This window comes from Primulina tabacum, chromosome 5, assembly GCF_025594145.1.
Source record: "Primulina tabacum isolate GXHZ01 chromosome 5, ASM2559414v2, whole genome shotgun sequence".
In the NCBI taxonomy this organism is placed as follows: Eukaryota; Viridiplantae; Streptophyta; class Magnoliopsida; order Lamiales; family Gesneriaceae; genus Primulina; species Primulina tabacum.
This window is the reverse complement of record NC_134554.1, coordinates 36,271,088-36,294,035: the sequence shown is the minus strand read 5'-3', so window position 1 is coordinate 36,294,035 and position 22,948 is coordinate 36,271,088. Positions and strand designations below refer to the sequence as shown.

The 22,948-nt window shown below is 36.7% G+C and overlaps 2 protein-coding genes across 2 annotated transcripts; both read right to left on the bottom strand.

Moving 5' to 3' along the window:
* Positions 1-6,714: 6,714 nt before the first annotated feature.
* LOC142544386 (uncharacterized) lies at positions 6,715-22,948 on the bottom strand. The gene is made up of 10 exons (XM_075651441.1): positions 22,764-22,948; positions 18,127-20,520; positions 16,738-18,025; positions 16,323-16,645; positions 12,112-12,204; positions 11,871-11,978; positions 11,524-11,787; positions 10,989-11,120; positions 10,726-10,902; positions 6,715-6,726 (listed from the first exon to the last, which is right to left on the bottom strand). The coding sequence occupies exons 4-10, from the start codon at positions 16,407-16,409 to the stop codon at positions 6,715-6,717; spliced, it is 873 nt and encodes a 290-aa protein (XP_075507556.1). The 5' UTR covers positions 16,410-16,645; positions 16,738-18,025; positions 18,127-20,520; positions 22,764-22,948.
* On the bottom strand, positions 16,944-20,502 carry LOC142544385 (uncharacterized). Its single transcript, XM_075651440.1, has 5 exons — positions 20,373-20,502; positions 19,022-20,247; positions 18,127-18,758; positions 17,741-17,926; positions 16,944-17,655 (listed from the first exon to the last, which is right to left on the bottom strand). The coding sequence occupies exons 1-5, from the start codon at positions 20,500-20,502 to the stop codon at positions 16,944-16,946; spliced, it is 2,886 nt and encodes a 961-aa protein (XP_075507555.1).

Genomic DNA, 22,948 nt, shown 5'->3' with positions numbered 1-22,948 from the left:
TCAGACAAATCACCTGAGTATTAATTTAAATGGTCTTATTATCATATATAAATTCCAGAACCATTTAAATTTACTAAAAATCCAATTTCAACAATTTAGGCATTTTAAATTCCTAAAATTCCAATATTCGACTAAAATGCCTAAAATCAATTATTTCTATTTTATCGTCGCAAAATATTCTTTTTAGCTTTAAATGACGCCAAACTAATATTTAAGCGACTGCGATAAGTTCTAGGTTCACCAGATTATACCTCCAACTCGCACAATTCCGGAACCTACAACAATAACCCAATAATTAATCAATAATGATACATTATTTGAGTCGAAATTGACTTAAATTCACATAGGCAATAATTCGCACCGATACAACTTGTACTTCCAATAACAGTGGCTAAGGTCGAGCCTAAACCGAAGCTAACCGGCAACAAGCGGTAGCGTGCGGTGGTGTAGGGGCGGAGTTCGGCCGGAAAACAACAGTGAGCGGCGGTGGCGACTGAACTCGTCGGAAATTGAGTTAACTAGCTGCGAAAAACCATCATAAACTCAACTATAAGAACCCTACAACCCAAAACTACCGAATTCAGTCAAGAAATGGCCGGAAAATCGCCACCAACTCCGACGACCGAAAATCAAAGTAGCGAAATACCTTGACATATTGGTACCAAAATGTAGCTCTCGTCAAGGGCTTTCCGGATATATATATATATATATATATATTATGCATGTTTATCTTTTATCTTTTCGGGGCTCGAAATTTGACCCGGTCTATTTTATTTCAACTCTTATTTGCTATAAAATTTAAATATGCATAAACACACAATTTAATTATTTGGCTTAATTATTTTAAATTTCTCAATTTAAAATAATTAATCTTTGTTATCGCCAAATAACATATAATTAAATCGGGTCATTACACTACAGGCCTTGGTTTGATTTTGCTTTCTTTTACACAATAGTCATATTGTAAACATCACACTTGTTTCGGTTATTGCTTTATCTCTATAAGTTCGTTTCTGGCTACTGTTTTTAGCATTTTTTCTAACAGGATGTTTAAAAATCAATTAATTATTGGGTCCATTCGCTTGAGATGATCAAATTAGGTTATGACACATCATAAGGTCCCTACTCTTGAGCCACGCCAATGGATTGGGAGTGTTGGAGAGAGTATATATGTCTTGGAAATAATTACTTTTGCTATGGAGAGGCTAGCGAAGATTTGTAAGATCCCTATAATTCGATATAATTATTTGGTTTTGTTTGGAGACCACAACTGATGGGTACACAAATTTGGCGGATTAACCGAATTTGGCTATTTTTGTGACTTCTGGGGTTGAAGACGGTGGGAGATTATCGTCGATGTCATTAGGTTTCATGGACAATGAACATCTGTTGGCATACTTCTAGACGAAGGAAACATGAATGAAGTGATCCTACACCGGAATAAGAATGATTCCAAAACTGTCTAAGTATGGGACTGTGCAATTGAGAAGGGTTTAAAAGATTTGATAGTTATTACTCATATCATCAAGGTGTATCTTTTTTTTGGGAGTTCATCATTTAAAAACTACAATGTTAAGTATGTTTGAATTGAGACAAATTATAGGATGAGTGACAATCTAAGAAGTTTCTCAGGTGCGTATGAGTGAGGACATAAGCACGCTGGAAAGTCACATGTTGGTATAGTGGGGGGAGAGTCGTCGAATCTGGGCATTACAAAATCGTATTAGAGCCGATCTCTCTTAGTACTGTGTAGTTAAGGGTCGAACCAAGCAGAAGCTAGTGAGCACGTGACTAGCGGGGCCAAAGAGGGCTGGGCTGATCGCTAGTGTCATGAAGTTTCAAGGACAATGAGTGGCTCCTGGAAAACTTCTAGGCGAAGGAAACCTAAATGAACCAATCCCACGTCGGAATGAGATGGTTCCAAAAACTGTTCAAGTATTAGACTGGTGCAGTTGAGGAGAGTTAAAAAAATTTGATAAATATTACTCATATCTTCAAGGTACATCTTCTTTTCGGGAGCTCATAATTTAAAACTCCAAAGTTAAATGTGTTTGACTTGAGACAATTATAGAATGAGTGACCCCCTGAAAAGTGTCTAAGGGTGTGTGAGTAGGACATAAACACGTGGGAAAGACTCATGTTGGTACAGTGAGGACAACCGTCAAATCTAAGACGTTACATTTTATTATTTTCTATGATTATTGTTGTCATTGTTGTTTTGTCAGTTTTTTTCTATTATGTGTTGGTGAGGCGAGCATGCTATCGATGATGGTAGTGTGAGTCGGGTGCGAAGTGTTGGTAAGTCAGCATTGATCATGTGTTTCTTTCAATCTTGAGGTCATGAGGCGAGGACGAGATATGAGTAGTGTCGTGACTTTTCGGGGATGCGTCGGAATGTCCGGAGTGTGACCTAGTATAATTGTGTACTTAGTAGACAGGGACAAAGGGTATATTGTCAGGTGGATTTAGCTCAAACTGCAGTAACCCATTTGTAAGAAAACCAAGCAATATTAACTGTTGTGTTGACTTTAGTTTTTAGTAATACAGTGTGGTGAAGAGATGAGACATATTTTGTTAGATATAAGTCGAGCATAGGAACTTGCAGAAATTTCTACTTCATCAAAATTAGTGAGCAAGCTCCCTTTGTTAGTGGGTTCCCTTGCAAGCTTTAATAAATCAGGCAAGTCTACATATACATGATTTCACTACTTTGTAGTATTATGGTGTTTCAAGTTTCCCAATTTACTATACGATGTACTTTTCACTCATTGTTTGTTGTCGTTGGTTAGCACTTGGAAAGCAGTTGGTGTCTGCTGGAAGGAGGTTTCAGTCGATGGGTGTATATGACCAACCGCAACCCATCAACATGTATATGACTTGTTAAACTAATGTAGGAATACTGCAAGTTTTTCTGATGCAGTTGCATCATTTTCGGATACTGTTGATCATAGGTGTCACCTCTTCAAAACCGGAAGCAATGGCGCTGATGTGATCCAGATGAAATGGATGAGCCGGGTCGAATGCTCCACCGGATCAAATCGATAATATTGTTCAGGAAAATGAGAAAAGTAGATGGCTTAGATCGTGACCTGCAAACAATGAAAGGAACTCGTGAATGCGCGCCGAAAGGGTGTCCGGCGTGGCCACGCCCATGCTTAAGTCAGCAGGCTAAGAAGGAAGAACACAAGCAATATATGTGAGAGTATATGTGCGCTTGAGAGTTAAAAGATTTTCAGAATCATTAAATGATAAATATATTTGCTATTTATAGGAGAAAATATGGTAGATACATTGTTTTGAGTGCCTATCTACTAAATATATCAAGTCAGCCGCTCATACTTTCTGATGACTTATATAACACACCAAAGACATGTTGTTCTGACAGATAAGATTTACCATATACATACACTCGAGTGTGGTGCAATTCTCGAGGTAGATCGGGTGGAAGTTCTCGGGCACTTGTATGAGAGCCCAGGTTTTTCAATCGCTCGGGAGAAGAATATCCCAGGCGTTTCCCTACCCGGCTTCTGAAGAATCTTTCTTGCAGATTGACCCAGATTTGGGCTATTCATTAACATCCTGGGTCATCCATGACCCGAGCCCTTATAGTGGTATCACCACCCATCCCTAAAATAGTCGGGCTAGAGTCATACTCGCTGTCCCGATAGTCATGCTCGGCTAATAAGAAGATAATTAATTCCAGATTATAAAAGAATCGGGGGCTTCCAATATCCCATTCTTAGAATAAGATGTCGGGGCCTCAATTCTCCTAATCTGTCACTATAAACCCCAGAAACTTGCCACTCTTCATGCCAAAAATACATTTGGTCGGGTTGAGCTTGATTCCATACTTCATTAGGGTGGCAAAAGTTTCCTCCAAATTAGAAATAAAGTCAGCATCCTTCTTAGACTTCCCCAAAATATCATCTATGTACACCGGATCCCATCAGAGAAACGCCCGGGACATTCTCCAACCCGAAAGGCATGACAACGTAACAAAACGTACCTCCCGAGGTGATGAAACTGACTTTATCTTGATCATCTCTAGCGAGGGGAATTTGATGATACCCCTGGTAAGCATCCATGAAGCTCAGCAGATCATAGCCCGATGTGGAGTCTACCAATTGATCAATCCTGGGCAAGGGATAGTGATCTTAGGGGCAAGCTTTATTGAGGTCTCGGAAATCCACACATATTCTCCACTTCTCAGTGGACTTTGGTACCAACACCACATTCAAGAGCCATGTAGGAAATTGAATTTCCCGAATATGGACGGCTTTTAGCAGATCTCTCACCTGTTCATCAATAATTATGTCCTTCTCAGGACCAAAATGCCTCTTCTTTTGTTTCACCAAGTGAGATCCCGAAAGAATATTTAAATGGTGCTCTATCAGGGATGAGATCCCTGTCAATTCCTGCTGAGACCAGGCAAACACATGAATATTAGTTTTTAAACAATTGACTAAACTGAACCGGGTAGATGAATTGAGGTCTCGATCCACCCAGATCTGCTGGCCTGGTCCGATCTCTACCATCTCCTGCTCCTCCTCAGCTACAAAATGTACCTCCTCGTTCTCCACTACTCTCCCCCTCCCTCATCAAGTCTTGCCCTTTTCCTCCCCTTCCTGGCCTTACTCTAATCCACACGGACTGCCTCCACATAAAATTTCCTGGAAGAAGGTTGATCCCCCCGGACCTCACCTACCCGGCTTCCTACGGGAAACTTGATCTTTTGGTGGTAAGTAGATGCCATGGCCCTCAGCTCGTTCATGGCCGGCTGTCCCAAAATAATATTCTAGGATGATGGGGCATCCACCACAGTGAAAATAGTCATTACCGTCTTCTTCAGTTCTCCGGTACCCAAAGTTAGGGGTAGGACGATTTTCCCTTCCGGATAAACAGCATGGCCTGCAAAGCCAAAAAGTGATGTTTCCACAGTTTCCAGTTGATATCCTTGCAAATCCATCTGCGCAAAGGCTTCCTTGAAGATGACATTAACAGAACTGCCCGAGTCCACAAAAACTCTCATAATGTCATAATTGGCTACCCTCTTGGATGACCACGGCATCATTGTGGGGCATATTGACACCCTTTAAATCTTCTGGGCCAAAGCTGATTACCGCTTCATTCCTCCTCATCCCTTCTACCTCCATACAATCTCGTCTACTTCTCGATTTCCTCGCTCGGTTGGAATCTCCATCAGTGGAACCTCCTGATATCATATTTATTAACCCCGCCACGGGGGGTGAGGCTTTTTTCCTCTCGGGCTCCGGCTCTCTCCTCCTACCAGAGTCATTTCTCGGGACATTTCTTGAATCTCCCCGGGCGCTGGGCCCCGGCTGCCGAGACATCCAAGGGGGCACTCTCGGCCTTTTATTGGATTGACTATGTCCCTAGACGGAGGGCGAGACATAATCTCTCTTCAAGGTTTTACAATCCTCAGTATTAATGTAGCACACCTCGTGGAGAGTACAGAATCCATTCTTCTCAAGCCTAGCGAACTGCTGAGATGGTAGTAAATCCTGGCTAAACTCCTGAACCTCCCGGTCCCGGATAATCTTCAAGGGCACATGTCGGGAAAAATGGCCCTGGCTACTCTTCCTTGGTCCTCTCTCCTCGGGCTTAACCACCAGGGCTCCCCTCTCCTTCCTCCTTGCTTCTCTTTTCGGCTTCTGTGCTTTCTCCATGTTAATGTACTTCTCTGCCCGGACAACAAATCCTCAAAGTCCTAGGGCACCTTCTTGGTTAATGAACGAAAAAATTCACCCTCCCTCAAACCCTGGGTGAATGTAGTTGTCTTTGTCTCGGTGGCACAAGTAGGAACATCCAAAGCAACTCTGTTAAACCTTCTAATGTAAGCCCTCAAACTCTCCTCCGGGCTTTGCTTTACTTCAAAAAGACTAAATATAGTTTTTTGTACTTTTTGCTGCTACTGAAATGCTGTAGAAACACTTTCTGGAAGTCCTTGAAAGAATTAATACTCTGAGGGGCCAACCCCTCAAACCACCTTTGAGCGAAATCCACCAGAGTTGTCAAAAAGACCTTGCACTTAATTCGATCAGTATAACAATGCAACATGGCCATATTTTTGAACCTGGCCAGGTGTTACTCCGGGTCCGCATTACCATCGTAATCTTTGACTTTAGCTGATTTGAAGTTCCCGGGAAGAGGTTCTCGGACAATAATTTCAGCAAATGGGCATCCCTTGGTAACTGCCCGAGAAAGACTACGGCCCTCCAACTATCCGTCCAATACCTTCATCTTCTGTCTCAACTCCAATAGCTCTTCCGCCACAGTCGGGAATTTGGACCCGGCACTAGACTCCCCATCCTCTTCTCGCATCTCCTGCTCTCCTACCTCTTGCTCTTGCTCTTGCTCCCTACCCGGAGGGGTAGAATGATGAGAGGGGTCTCTCTGGGCCATAGCTTTTTTCACTGCCTCAGATACCATCCGAGCCAGATCTTCCGGGGACACAGTGATAAGGTTAGGTCCTGTGGGAGGAACAACACCTTGTCCTGAAGTATGCGCACCATCTCCAGGAGCTCGGGAAGTGTCCTGGTTAGTTCTTCTAGTTGGAGCCATATCAACGCCTTAGTCTCAATTTCCCACAGACGGCGCCAATGATGTGACCTTGATGAAATGGATGAGCCGGGTCGAATGCTCCACTGGATCAAATCGATAATATTATTCAGGAAAATGAGCAAAGTGGATGGCTTAGATCGTGACCTGCAAACAATGAAAGGAACTCGTGAATACGCCAGAAGAGTGTCCGGCGTGGTCACTCCGATACTTAAGTTAGCAGGCGAAGAAGGAAGAACACAAGCAATATATATGAGAGTATATGTGCGCTTGAGAGTTAAAAGATTTTCAAAATCATTAAATGAGAAATATACCTGCTATTTATAGGAGAAAATATGGTAGGTACATTGTTTTCAGTGCCTACCTAATAAATATGTCAAGTCGGCCACTCATATTTCTGATGACTTATATGACACGCCAAAGACATGTTGTTCTGATAGATAAGATTGACCATATCCATACCCTCGAGTATGGTGCAATTCTCGAGATAGATCGGGTGGAAGTTCTCGGGCACTTGTATGAGGGCCCGGGATTTTCAATCGCTCGGAGGAGAATGTCCCGGTCGTTCCCTACCCGGCTTCTGAAGAATCTTTCTTGCATTTTCACCCAAATTTGGGCTATCCATTTAACATCCCGGGTCATGGATGACCCGGGCTCTTATAAGAGTATCAGGCACCATCTATCTTGCTCAGGGGTGAAAGCTAACTTTTTAAAATGACCACTCCCTCCAATGTTACTTGCTTTTATTTTATATTCTCCACTCCTTTTCTTTCTTCAAACGTTGTGGTTTAAGGCAAGTATCTGCCTTTTAACTCAAAGGCTTCGGTAGTGAATATGCCTTTTGGTATACCAATATTTTCCTACCTAGAAGAAATTGTCGATTTCTTCTAACTAAGGTTGTATGTTTTTCTTTTGTTCTTCATTTCAATTTTCATTTCTTGATCGGTTGTTCTTCATTTTCTTTGTAACAGTGTGTGTGTTACTGGTTGCCACCTGAGTTGTGCTTGAATCGCAGTCCCAATATAAAGGCGTAGATCCTCGAGCCAAAACATTGACTCTTGGATGAAAAACAACCAATTTGATAAAAATGGCAGGTATTGGAGTTGGCTACAACATTGGATGGCTGCAAAACCTCGGAAAACCAAGCTAATGGAGCGCCAAATATTCCATCGTTTCATGGACTCAAATTAAGTACTCATGAGTTTGTTGTTCAACCTTGGATGTTTTGCCCTTTTTATCTCATTTCTTGTACATAATACACAACAAATTAAAGTTTATCATTTGAAATAATTAGCTTGTATCATATATACCTTATTGTTTTGTTTAATTTTTTTCATGATGATTGATTATTGTTTTATATTTGTTCGAGTTTCGATTTATTTTAATTTGTATATTCTACTAGTGATATCAATAGATTTTAAAATGGTAAACTAAACAATGATTTATAAAAATATTTATTTTAAAACAGATTCAAAAATTTCTGTCCACGAAAAAAATAAAAAGTTATTTATCTTTCAAACCAATCCAAATACAAAAAATGGAAGTTGGATCTCAAATTCATTGATTTAAAAATAAAAAAAAGTTGATCGACACAAATACACAACTTCTGTTATTTTATTTTTTTTAAAAAAGTACAATTTTTTTGAAAGATAAATTAATTAATATTTTATAAATAATTTTTTTAAAAAAAATTTTGTTGATTAACTGACCATCTAAAATGATTTTTTATTCAAATTATTGAACTTGAGTTTGAGTTGTCATTTTTGTATGTAGTCTTCCTATTTTACTAATAAGATATATGTCCAAATTTAATAAAAAATAAAAATAAAAGTCTGATGCCATGGCAGCTTGGACGCTGCAATTTGTGTCTGCTGCTATTAGTTTCGCCATTGATGGTGGCGTTTTGCCTTAATTTTGCAAAACTCCACCATCTACCTTATTTTTGAAATTGATTTTTTTTTTTTAAAAACGTGCTTCCGCCACTTAAAGTGGCACATCACACTTTTTTGTACTTTAAAAAATATACTCTTGAAATAGTTTATTGAGTTTTATATAATTTGTAATTTTAATTTCCCTCGCCAATATTAAAGGATTATTCTTAAAAATATATCAAATAATTTAATATACCAAATATTGTTAACAAAGAAAAATAAAAAGCTTGAAGGTAATTTGTTAGATCTCTTAGTTTTGGTGGATAACAAATAATAACTTATTATATTATATCAAGCTGGTTTTGCAATGTGTTACAGTACTCGACCGTCCACTGAAGATTCATAAGAAGTCGTTCAACTGATCTCAAGATGCAAAGCTATTCAACTGTTTTATTATCAACAACGTATTTGATCTACTCAATCGCACAAGCTTGTATTGCTCAAGCGTACAAGTCTGTGGCATAAGAGTTACTCAACCGTTTACTTTATCGAACTACATTTATAAACGGTTGAGTAAAATCATCTTCATATACAAATCACATGTCTTACAAGTATCTCACTTACTTTATCATAAAGTTAGTAGACTGATCATAAACAACAAACATGATATCAAAAGATCAGATTGTTTTTTTAAATTCTATAAGCAGGCCTAGTTACTTTTTGCTATCAGTGGTCGTTTTCTCACATTTGATAAATGTCAAATTGATAATTAATTAAATTGTACGATAAATCGAGAAACGAGGATGACATCAATACTATTGCATTAATGCTCATTTATTGAGCTATAGTCGAGCGTTGAATGAGAAGATGCAATAAGTTCATTAAATAGATAAAGCCAAGAAGAGTTTCAAATACTTGAACTTTAACAACTACGAGATTGTACACACTTGAAGCATTCTCTTAAAAAATTTCTGGGCATCATAACTTTTATATTGATTACTGCTCGCCCTTGCATCAAAGATCATTTATCAAATCATCAAAGGTCATCAAGGGCTCCTATCAAACTAGTCGACCGTTTTTAGAATGTTTGAAGAGTTGTTCGACATTTTCAATATGAGGATTCATTTCTTTACTTCATTTTTATTGTATTATTTGTTAGATTGTATGTCAATCGTTTGAGTTAACTAGGAGTTTCAACTCAGGCATTAGATAAGTCCTAAGGTTGAATCAGGTTTGAAAGGGCTGTTGATCATAAATGTACATGAAATTAATATATTGTGTGTATCAGAAGTTAGCATTGTGTGATGGGAAACTACAAGAAAAGTGGGTTTCCGCAGCGTGCAATGTGCGCCGCGGAAAGGTATCCGCAGCGTGCATTGCACGCTGCGACGCACGCCGCAAAATTGAAAGCCGTCTTAAGTTTGAAACTATTGGCAGCGTGCGGTTTACGCCGCGGTTTATTATAATAACGGCGTGCAGAGTGTGCTATTGATAGTTATCTTTCGGCGGCGTGCACCGCGCGCTGTGGCTAAAAGTATTAACGACGTGCAAAACATGCTGTTGATATGTTCAACAATTGGCAGCGTGCAATGCACGCTGCAGTTTACTCTAATCACGGCGTGCAGAGTGTGCTATTGAAAGTTATCTTTCGGTAGCGGGCACCGCGCGCTATGGTTAAGAGTATCAACGGCGTGTAAAGCATGCTGTTGTTATGTTGAACAATTGGCAGCGTGCATTGCACGCGGCGGTTAAAGGTATCCAAGGCGTGCATAATATGCCGTTGATAAGTGATCTATTGGCAGCGTGCAAATGCACGCTGCGATTAAAAGTAGTGATCTATTTCCAGGTTGCAATGCAAGCTGTAGTTGACATATTCAACATTGTACAAAGTGTGTTATCGATTTGGTTTATTAGCAACGTGCAACACATTAACATTATTTTTATTATTATGAACCAAAATTGAAACAATAATATCGAAACTCAAAAGATTTATCACACCACATCCAACCAATTACCAGAATAAAAGCATGTAATAAAATAACATAAAAACTAAGTAAATAATGTCAATTCTCCTTTATCCAATAAAACAAAAAACTTGAAAAAGTAAACAAAATACTCAGTAATATGATGGTTTGATGCAATATTGTCTTTAATTCTAGAACCAATAGGAACTGTATCAGTCACACAAAACGATAAATTTAGAAAACCATGCTACTGTGCTTCCAACAACATCATCCAGAAATATCATTTCAAAATTCGGTCGAATCAAGTCTACCTGCTCCACAAGAACTCTATCAACCCAAACTTTCCAACAAGATCCACCAAGATTAACGTGATGCACTTTTACCGTTGAATCTGTGGATGCAATTCGACCTTCAGCAACAACTCCATCACCACACCAATGAAGCAACTTACATTTAGTATTTTCAGAGATATCTCCATGACTCACATTCTTTGAATTTGAATGCATATAAACAATACAAAGTATTAATTATGCTATATCTATTTTATAACAAATGTGGTTTAAATAACACAAACTTTTAAGATAGTTACCCGAGATGCAGCTTGATGTTGGTTCACATTATCAGCATTACCACTTTTTTTGGGACGATTGATATCACAACTGCTACCAATATCATTCCCAATCCCAATACTGCCACCACTACCAACCTACATACTGAGATAAAGCAAAAAATATCTCAAACAACAAATCTCCAATGTAAGAAGCTTCATTAAATTACTTCTACTGTGAGGTCACTATAAAATCTACTGTGCAGAAGAAGCACATTGCATGTCAACAATTTCAATCTAAAATATAATTTAATTATTTAGTAAGGAAGACAATATACAAATTATTATGACCACATGAACCAAATTAAACATAAAAATTCAAGTGCAAAATAAAAATGCATTAAAGCTAGAAAGTAAACTAAATAAGACTAGTGACACTTACACCATTTTTCTACTCAACAATAAACGAAAAAGTGATCAAGACAAAATCATAGGTCACTAAACAAGAATTCTCAACAGCATCAATACAAATTATTTTATCTAATTTCGTTTAATTACTAACATGTTCTTGCTCATTTTGTTGCCTCATATTTTGGAAAACAATGGACCTCATTTGTTGCACTTCTTGTTGAAAGCTGTGCATCATACTTTGAAGTTGTTTAATAGTTCCATTTTGTTGCAAAGATGCTCCAACTTTTGAAGGTGTAATTCCAAAGCCCATTCCTCGCACTCTACCTCGAATTTCCTTCCCAAATACAAGGCTAATTGCATCCTCAGCAATGTTAGTAGTGTTTTGAGATTCAGGTGCACATTCTTCTATTTCTTTCTGCAAATTACAAACAAATAATTTTTGAGAAAATAATGAATTTAAGTTGACCAGTTTTTTTCTGATAGAAATAATTTTACTACCATTTTTTCTCCAACAGCTTCACCACTAGGTTGTCCATTTTTCTTCTTATGGCCTTCCACCCATACTTTTGTTCTTGTAATTGGTATATCAACAGAACTTGTTTGCTCCTTGAGTATGAGGCATATAGAAATATATGAAAAATTCATTAGGAACATAATTCAAAAAATGTATCATTACAATTAAAAATAAGAAAACTTTGAAAAGAACTTTTCATAAGTTTTTTCAAATAATAATAATTACCATAATGTGAGCTAAACGAGCATAACCTCTCTTGCTCATTGTGTGGTTGTGTCTTTGCTTTTCCCTCATTGCCTTAAATTTTTCACTCTTTTCCTGAAATTAAAAAACATATAACATATTCATATATAATTGATTAGTCACATGATTGCTAAATATTAAAGAGCTAGAATACTTGGCACAAGGGCTCTGCAGATAAGGTTCAGTTTAAGCATATTGGTATCTAGGTTGCATTTTTTTGTTTATTTTGATATATTGAATTGGTATGCTGGAATGTTTTTTGCTGATCACATCTTTATGCATGAACCAGTATGCTGGAATGTTTTTTGCAAGTATGTTATTTTAGTATTTTCCTGATCACATCTTTATGCATAATCACTTTTTCCCTCTACTCTTTCTGTAGAACCCGTAAATTAGACTACGTATAAGCCATGCATAATTTCTAACATTTAAATTAAAATGATTTTTATTGCATGAGTATTTAAATTTTTTTCTTTAAATTTAATTATTTGATGCAGTAGTTTAATTGTTACCTTTCAAATGAATAAGTAAAGCCGGACTGGAGTTGGAGTATTGAGATAAAATTTAATATTAAGAAAACATTCCTAGAATTTATTTAAGATAAATAATAAGTTAAATTTAATGTAAAAGGATGTTTAAGGAATTATTTAAATAATTTGAGATAAGTAGTAAATAAAGTTCAATAATCAATTTCTTAATTCACTAAAATATTTAATGGGTAGATAAAACATTAGAGATTTAAAATTTAATAATTAAGAAATATTTTCCCTCCATTTTATTCAAATTTTCGGCCACCCCATTTCTAGAAGATTTAGTTTTTTTGATTTGCAACTCAACTTTTATTCCTTTCCATATCCATTTCATGGTTGTTAATCCCTTCAATTTAATCATCAATAATTAATAATTTAAGCAATTTCCTACCCACATTTTTGATGGCAAATTCGGCCCCTCCTTCATTAATTTAAAGATATTTGACAACTCATTCCTTTAATATCTCTCATTACCTTTTCTTGCTAGATAATTTCCTAAATTTTATTCTCCACTAATTAATATTTAATCAATATTCTCTCTTATTTTATAAGCATAAAATCAGCCACCCCTTATTTTTAAGGATTTAAAATTAGTTTATCAACTCATTCCTTATTATCTTTCCATAATCTTTCTTGGTAGATGATTTTTCCCCACTTTTAAATCACCAACAAATAATTAATTAAGCCATATTTCTCCATTGTTCCTAGACCTAATCATCGACTAAGTGCACTCCAACTATCCTTCAAATCTTTTGATATCAAACCTCCTAACAAATTCTAGGATAGCAAGATTTGATCTTGCCATTTTCTCCCATTTAATTAATAGATTTTCCTTCATTCCTCCCAACCATTCTCCCCCTCCCTTTCACCGAAATTGAGAGAAATTCTCAGAGTAAAAATCGTGGGAAAACCGAGAGAAACAAGAAAGAAAAATCGAGTAGAATAGTGAGTAAGCGAAGCACTCCGTCTCCTCCGCGCCGCGTCGTGTTTTCTTTTGTTTTCTTCAAAACAAAAATCCAGGCATGACTATATTTCTTTCACTCTTCAATCAAGCCATAGTAGTATTTTTTTAAAAACATCACACTCATGGATTTATGGCATGAAAACTGAATTACATAACAGAATTTTCGAACAACACATGCACATATTTTCGGCCCCTTCTTGTATGCTTCACGGTCTTGTCGTTTTTTGTGTGTACAGGTGGTTGGCTCAATCCTAGGCTCCCAAGGCTGCATCTAGACATGTCTAGGACATATTAGGAACACGTTGGTCCATTGGTTCAAGCCCCATGCAAGCTGAAATTCAGAAATGACAGCGACTTCCCCTTAGTGTCATATTGTGTTCGATTTTCGAGTTTGCTGTCCAAGGAGGATGTTTCTGATCTTGGCTGCCCTAGGGGCTACAGCCATGGTTAGAACATCTCTTTGTTATGACTAAGATGTGACCAAGTTGGTATTTCAAAGCTTGGTCCATGATGGAATCGGTTTTTCAAATAAAAACAAGCACAGCCCCTTCGACCCCTTCATTTTCTGTATGTGTAGTTTTGTGGTGTGGTGTGGATTTTGGTTGGCCTCTGGCCCTTAGCCACGGTTCATACCATACCCCTTGACGTCTAGATCGTGCCATGGTCAATCAAATGGCCACTGGAATGGTCCGTGATAGCAAGCGAAGCAAATATCCCCACGCGTGTAGTTGGTTGTTCTCGGCTGGGAGTGTGGTGGCGTTTCTGGTGTGGGCTGAATTGTGGCTGGCCTAGGGCTCTTAGCCATGGTTCTAGCCATGCCTTAAGGTGTTGGGAAGAGGCTCTGGTTGGTGGTTCAAGCCCCAATGGCCATTTGCCTCGCAAACAACGCAAAGAAATGCTGACACTGCTGCTGTATTTTTTTTTGACAGCAAGTGGTGTTGCGGCTCAGGGGTACGTTTTGAGTCCTCGGTTGGCTTCTAGCCTATGGACTTGGACTGGACAGTACCCCATTGAGTTAGGAAGGTCATGTTTTTGGCCGTTTGCGATTTGGTCAAGTCTAGAGGTCGTACGAGAACTTACGGTGCAATGTGCCAAAGTGACTCTCGAAAGAGCGTTTCCTGTTTTGACCTCCATTCACCAAAATTTCGAGTACTGTAATTCTAGGGGCATTATTTCATCATTTTAGGCGTATTTTAATCACGACTAAATGAGGGTTTGGGTTGGTACGGAGTCATGATTAAATACGAAGTCGTTGGGCGTAATTATCTCGTTTTTGGATTTAATTACAAAGTTTGGTAAAGAAAATCATTTGCATATTTTTCATGTAAAATTTAGGTTTACAGCGAGCCTGGGAACGATCCAACCCATTCGGTAAAATTAATACAGGATATTTAATTATGTTATTTAATTATATTACGTGCAAAAATATAAAATATTCATTTTTGAGACTTATGCGATATTGCTTGTGGCCACTTCATTATCATGAGATTATTACTTCACCCGGTGGTCACTTACCGGTTCAGTTCAGTTCATTTATTGGTACGGATATCCAGTCCAAGGGCTGTGATGATCTCTACCGCCCAGTATACTGTAGTTTAGTCTGATCAGGCGATCCAGTTCAGTTCATGTCAGGGGCTACTTGCGTAGAACATAATCTCAACAGAAAATTTATGACATGTTATTTTATTACAAGGCTCGATGGAGCAAACATTTTACTTACGACTTTCAGTTCAGTTATGCACGTATTATAATTACTCATGACATGATATTTTACGTTACGCCAGACTCATGATATTTTTACCATGTATGGAATTTTATTATTATTACTTGTTATTTGTGATATATGCATGCTGAGTCTTTAAACTCATTAGACTTGATTGTTGTAGGTACTGATGAGGTCGGGATCGAGGGCGGGGACCAGTGAGCCATCTTGGGTCGGCAGTAGTGGAACCCGAGGACCTCATTTTCAGCATTTACCATTTTTATGCCCAAACATTTTATCTTTGTTGGATTATTTTAAATTGTTATTTTGCAAACAATATTTACTTCCGCTATGCTATTTTGAACATTAAACTCTATTTATCAGTTTATTTTACAAATGAGGCAAATTACTTATTTTAAAAGAAAATTTTAAATTTTTCCGCAAATTTTCAAGTACGAATTTCGGGCCTCTACACTTTCTAACAATCGAAGTCCCTCACTGTGAAGGGTCAATTACTGACAGCCACACAAAAGCTAAAAATCATCCAAAATCCTTTCCTCTAGTAAACTGTTCATACACCAACCATGCAGTAACCACACAGTAATCACAAATCACACTTTGCTTACAAAACTCAAATGCATGCAGCATCCAGAGTGTTTATATGATCATCAATATATAACTACATATAAATCACTATATATAACTTAATACAACAAATCATATTAAGTGAATTACTTGATCAACCAATTGTATATATTACTAAATTTAAGCCCAAAAATAATAACAATTATATGCATGTATCAAAAAGTGAAGAAATCCATAACAATGAATTGATACTTACTTGGATTTTCTATCACGCCACAATTTATCTAACTTTTGAAAGATTGAATGTTTCTCCCACTCCTCAACTTTATAGTTCAACTACACATTAAGAAGCATAAAAATATTTCTACATTTTGTTATAAAATAGGAATACAAAAACAGTGATAAGCATTACCTGAAGACAACGCCACATCTTATTCTTCATTTCCTCGTTTAAGTCATTCCATCGATCTAATGTATATGGCACAAATTCTTTTACCATGCAACCTAGAAAAGAGGCGTACTTGACCGAATTATCTCCAATTGCCTGTCCAAACTCATTACGTTCCAGATCTTTGGGCTGTTGTTGGCCACTAACCAAATTAAACTTTGATGAACCTCGTCTTTTTTTTTCTTATTAGTTTTGGCGTCATCAATTAGCTCTTTATCACACAAATATTCTGATGAATTAGGTGGAGTGTTGGAGTCCCCTCTCGATAGCTTATTAGCTATATTTTCCTACAAAATATCACAAAGACATATTATCATGTAAAATTGAGACTTTATTAAAATTAAAATAATAATAAATTAACAAAATAATAAAATATCACCTGAACTTCATCTACATATACCTTGCTGCGTTTTTGGCCCAATCTGCTCATTTTTTAATGCTATATATGAAGAAATAATCAAACACGTAATATAACATGATAATTCGCAGAAAATAAAAAGAAAACAGACAAATATATTGCAACAGTAAATAAAGTTTAATGGAACCTTTTAAATTAACTATAAAATCTAGAACCGAAAATTTCAATCACGGATCAGTCATGTCAATTCCCTCACACTCATTTCTCGCATACGGTTCTTTCTCAGTAATGTTAATCTCAAGTGTGGACACATCAAGAGGTGTTGATGATGTATAGGCTTCCTCTTCAAGCAAATTCATGTTATGCATACCCCGAGGCGGCGCTTTCAGCAACACATACCAGTTTGATTCGTCATTGTCTCTAGAATAAAATACTTGTTTTGGTTGTGATGGTAAAATGAAAGGATCGCCTTCAAAAGTTCTTAGACCTTGGTGTAAGTTGACCAGTGTAAAACCATCTTCCATTTTGATTCCTGTTTCATGATTTGCCCAATCACACCTAAAAACGGGAACTTTGAAAGAATAGTAGTCTAGTAAAACAATATCTCGTATAACTCCATAGTATAATACTCTTCCAACAGTATGTGAATAATCATTCGCACTAGACTGACAAACAGTATCTGCTTCAATCGAAACACCACTATCTTGTGTCGACCTTTCAACATCAATTGTGTGGAATCGATATCCATTTATAATATAACCCATATAAGATATAGCATGTTTTCTTGGACCATGTGCTAGCCATTGAATTATGTCTGATGAGTTATCACAAACATGTTTTGATAACCATTGAGCAAATGTTTCCATATGTTGCTTCTGTAACAATGTTTCATTAATTAAGAAACGACGATCTGTTTGTTTAAGCTCCTCAATGTGCATCCTATTTAAAATCATTAAAGGGTGATTATTAGAATATATGAATTATGTAATAGACAAAGGCTAATATGATATGTAATTAACTATACTCACTGTAAGTAAGGCTCAACTTAGCAGTATTGAACAACACATATCGATGTGCAGCTTCCAACACATGGTCTTCTAAAATTTTTTCTTTTCCTTGAGAAATTGGGCGACCTTCCACTAATCCATTGTCCATATCCTGATTCCGATTAGAACGGATACCAATACTCGCCGCTTTTTCTATATAAGCACTACAAAATCACATTCATTCTTCTGCAAGGTAACACTCAGCTATGCAACCCTCTGGCCTTGCTCGGTTCTTCACATACTCTTTAAGTGTTTTCATAAATCTAAGTAACAAAACAAATTTCACATGAAACTAGTGTTTGTAGCAAATATAAATTCTTTGTATAACATAATATTGGTCTAAAAATAAATTAATATCTATTACCTTTCAAATGGATACATCCAACGGAATTGGACAGGCCCACACAAGCGAGCCTCTCTTGCTAAATGAATTGTCAAATGAACCGAGATAGTGAAGAAAGCGGGTGGAAAATACCTTTCCAACATGCATAGAGTTTCAACAATATTCTCCTCGAGTTGTTCTAAACGGTTCCTGTCTAACACTCTTTGACATAATTCATTGTAAAATGCACACAATAAAAATAGAGCACTACGTGGACCTTTAGGTAAAAGATTTCTCAATGCTACTGATAGCAATTGTTGTATTAGAACATGGCAATCATGAGATTTCAGCCCAATAAGCTTATGATCTTCTAAAGAAACACAGTTACCAATATTTGAGCTATAGCCATAGGGTAACTTTATTTTCTTCAATCTAGAGCAAAATACATTCATTTCTTTTTTAGACAATGCGTTAGGTGCAGCAGGCAAGTGAAACATATTTTCCCCTTTCTCTTGAGGATGTAATTCTTTTATAATGTTTAAGTGCATCAAATCTTTGCGAGCATTCACACCATCTTTGGATTTTTTCTTCACGTTTAACAATGTGCCTATGATATTTTCGCAGACATTCTTTTCAACATGCATCACATCTAAGTTATGACGTAGCAGCAGTCCCTGTACGTAACCATTAACAGATTTCATAGTATTAGTTCAGGATTCATAAAAGTTTATGAACAAAAAAACAAATTTATAAAACTTGATGAATAGAGAGCAAAATAACTCACACTCTAGTATGACAAACTGAAAAAAATTGACTTCTTCTTCCACATTTGATCTGATTTTTGTACATTTTTTGAAATATCATGTGTTTTTCTCTTTCTCTTTGCATTATTGATATTCTGACTCCTTTTCTTTTTTCCCCAGTCATTTTCAATGACTTTTGCCGCATTCAGAATTTCTAAGCCAGTCAAAGTCCTCGGTTTTCCTTTTCTCTCTTTTTTCCCATTAAACCACTTCTTTTTCTCACGAAACGGATGATCAGGAGCAAGAAATCTTCGGTGGCCTAAGTATGAAAACTTTCTACTATACTTAAGCCACATAGAACATACGTCTTCACCACATATTAGGCAACCAAATTTCCCTTTGGTGGCACATCCAGCTAGGTTTCCATAAGCTGGAAAATCATTGATTGTCCACATCAAGATAGCCTTCAGATTAAATATTGACTTGCTAAATGCATCAAATGCCTCCACACTTATGTCCCACAACTCCTTCAAATCCTCCACAAGAGGTTCCAAGTACACATCTATATCATTTCTCGGTTGCTTTGGACCTGGTATTAGTAATGTTAACATAAGATTTTCCTTCGACATGCACTTCAATGGTGGAAGATTGTAATTGACCAAGATAACAGGCCAACAACTATATCTGGAACTAAGGTCATCAAAAGGGTTGAATCCATATGTTGCAAGACCAAGACGAAGATTTTTAGGATTTGATGCAAAAGTAGGCCACTTGTGATTTATTGTATCCCAAGCTACTGAATCAACTGGATGACGCATCATATGATCTTGACTTTTGTGATTGGAGTGCCAAATCAAATCTTCAGCCATTTCTTCTGATTTAAACATCCTTTTAAATCTTGGTATCACAGGAAAATACCTTAGCACCTTTTCAGGAACTCCTTTACGAACTTTGAATGTAACTTTGTCCACCTTCCATCTTGAGGAACCACATTTGGGACATGAGTCTAATTCTTTGAGCTCCTTTCTAAATAGACAACAATCATTTGGGCAAGCATGAATCTTCTCATATCCTAAATCAAATGGTTTCAACAACTTTTTCATTGAGTTGACATTTTGTGGAAGTGTGGTTTTTTCTGGAAGCATGTCACCTAAGATCTTAAGGAGCTCATTGAAACTACTGTCAGTGTGACCATTGGTAGACTTGTAATTGTATAATGTGACAGATGCTGACAACTTTGTATAAGTCGTACATCCAGGGAAGAGAGGAGTTTCTGCATCTTCTAATAAATCAGCAAACTCATAATCTCTTGCGTCAGACGTAGTGTGTCCAACCTCTTCATCTGAGACAAATACATCCCTATATAAGTGAAATGCCTCTCTACTTTCATCCTCCGCTTCTTGAACTCCTCCTAAACTACCTTCACCGTCAAATGTGGGGTATCAGTTTCACCATGGAAGAACCAAATCGTGTAAGAAGGATCGAACCCCTTGATAATTAAGTGCTCATACACTTTTTCAAATGTCATATACTTCTTATTTTTACAACGTATGCAAGGACATAATATCACGTCATGTGTTTTGGCGTAGTCCTTGGCTTGTGCAAGAAATTTTTGAACCCCTTCTTCATACTCGGGTACAAGTCTTGAAGGCAAATGAATCCATTCTTTATCCATTTCGTAAATGACCCAAACCTTAACATTCAAATTAATATATGACATCAAATAATTTTCATTACTTCGTAAATAAAATGAGAAAATGAATAAAAATATAACCTAAAATTCTGCCATAAAAATTAAAAACTAGCCACAAAATTGTTAAAGTAGATTTAATTCAAATCACAAAATAATATTATCTGAAAATATGAACTATATGTCTTATTTTCAAAATCCGCAAATTTTTAATGCACTTTTCCTTATCAAATTATATGATCGAATTTAGCCAATTAACTTATTACTCATGTGATATTGTTACTTGCAACTGTTCTTAAAATTCAATAACAATATCTATGCTGTTCGAAAAACACAAAAGTCATGCAGTACATATCTAAAACTCGTAGTTAGAACAATTACAAATACGGGTAAATCGAGAAAATAATATAAACAGTTCTCTAAAATTTTCTATTTTTTTTCTTATAAGTATTCAATTTTGAATTATTGTAAAGTAGGTTATACAAGAAAGGAATTAATGTTTTTTTTTCTCGCAGTTAATTTCGTGCCGCAAAAAACCAGATTTCTTGTAGTGGTGACTATACAAGAAAGGAATTAATGTTAGCTATGTCAAGGCATGGAGATTCATATATATTTTTTGTGCTTTGTCGTATATTGATTCTGATACAACTTAATTCATCTTTGTTCTGGTATTTAATTACCACAAAACTAATGTGGCATATTTTAATTTTGGCAGTTGCTAAATTCTTATATCGAACATGTGCAGGAAAAACGACTGAGTGTGAATTTGAGACTGAAGAAGCTGCAAGAGAAAGTTAAGGAGCATCAAGAAAAGGTAGGGGGAAGGTATTCTAGTGATGGAAATGTTGGCTTATTTGTCTCCTCATGACTTGATTATAATATGCAGGTTTATTTTTTTACCCAAATAATATTGAAAATATATTTTTAATAAAAAATGTAAGAGAGAAACACTGAAAAACGGAAGATAATAAACAAAGAAAATGCAGCAAAAAATATGGAGAATATAGCCAATGACCGCGCATTCGTCTCCACCACTGTGACACCCACCAAAGCCACCTCCCCAACTCCTACCTATGTATCAGTTGTTAATTAAGCGTCCTTGAGCCATTTCAATGCCGAGACTTAAGCAAAGGCTTTTTATAGCAAATGCCCCTGTATATGCTCAAAGCTTGTATTACTACCTAATGGTTGTCTTGATCTCTGTCTTCAAGTCTCATTTGGTTTAAGCATTGAACTTAGCTAATCCATGATTAGATTGTTATCTGCTATCCTTTGTTGTTCACTTATAACGCTAACCAGCTTGTTTACATTTTCGAAACTCCATCTGGCAGATATAAACTATTGCAAGAACAGCTGCCATGCATCCCAATGTTTGGGTCGAAAATGCTGATCGCTGGGTTGCCGGATTTGTTGTGATGTTTGAAGAAGGTTGTCATAAATTGGTAAGCAGCAGTCTTAGCAATTCATTGGGGGTGGCATTCAAATTCTCTAGTTTCTGAACTCAGATACATCAACTCTCTCGTATCATTCCAAACATTTATTTCTCAGGGAAAGGCCATTAGGGATCGAATTCAAGAGAGCTTAAGAGGACAATGGGCAAGGCGTTTCTTGCCCTATGATAGCAATGAGAGCGACAATGAAGACTATTATCAAGACGATTAGTAGGCAGAGTATTATGAACACTATGACAGTGATGGGATGAAATGAAGGTGTCATTTTAAGAACAACATGACAGTTTAACAAATACAATGGAACGAATCAGTCATATTCATTCGAAAAGTAAAATCACCACAGCCAAAGCATCACCAAATTCAAACGAAAAAGAGACTAAGATTACAAAAAATCAATCATACAGAAATAACAGAAACTCCAACATTAGACAGCTAAAAATCATCCGAAAAACACAACAAAACAGATCATAAATCGATTATTATTAATTTTAAAAAGGGAAAATTTACCTGCGAAATTGGAAACTTTTGAGTAAGCAGAGGTATAAGTCGAGCGATAACCACTAGAATTGGGAATAAATATTATTAAAATAAGAAACACACAATAATGACAAGGAAACTCTTATTACACCCACAACAAAGTTGTATCTATCATACAAGTAAGGCTTTTCTTCCATACATAACATTAATAACTGGAGCGATTAAGTTATTTTAGAAGGAAAAATTTGTCTATTTTTCATTCTAAAGACTTACATACAAAAAAATTCTCGATAGAGTTATTGAGAAAAGAAAGCATACTTGCGTGAAGCGAGAAGCCACAGCGATTGAGTGAAGTGAGAAGATCGATTGAGTGATTCCGAGAAGCACTGAGCGATTGAGTGAAGGAGAGACGATCGATTGAGTGATTCAGAGATTTGGGAAATAAAGAAGGGCATGGGGGCGTGAAAAAATTTGGGAAATAGAGAAGGGCGTGCGCTTACAAA

What these genes read in the sequence shown, in the direction of transcription:
- LOC142544385 (XM_075651440.1), bottom strand. Translation starts at nt 20,502, where the DNA reads ATGGATAAAGAATGGATTCATTTGCCTTCAAGACTTGTACCCGAGTAT. An exon ending in TGGATGTATCCATTTGAAAG is followed by an intron (nt 17,927 to 18,126) that starts GTAATAGATATT and finishes GTGATTTTGTAG; the next exon opens with TGCTTATATAGAAAAAGCGG. An exon ending in TTGAGCCTTACTTACAGTGA is followed by an intron (nt 17,656 to 17,740) that starts GTATAGTTAATT and finishes GATTTTAAATAG; the next exon opens with GATGCACATTGAGGAGCTTA.
- LOC142544386 (XM_075651441.1), bottom strand. Translation starts at nt 16,409, where the DNA reads ATGGTAAAAGAATTTGTGCCATATACATTAGATCGATGGAATGACTTA. An exon ending in AGATGTGGCGTTGTCTTCAG is followed by an intron (nt 12,205 to 16,322) that starts GTAATGCTTATC and finishes TTTTAATTTCAG; the next exon opens with GAAAAGAGTGAAAAATTTAA. An exon ending in AAGCTGTTGGAGAAAAAATG is followed by an intron (nt 11,788 to 11,870) that starts GTAGTAAAATTA and finishes TGTAATTTGCAG; the next exon opens with AAAGAAATAGAAGAATGTGC.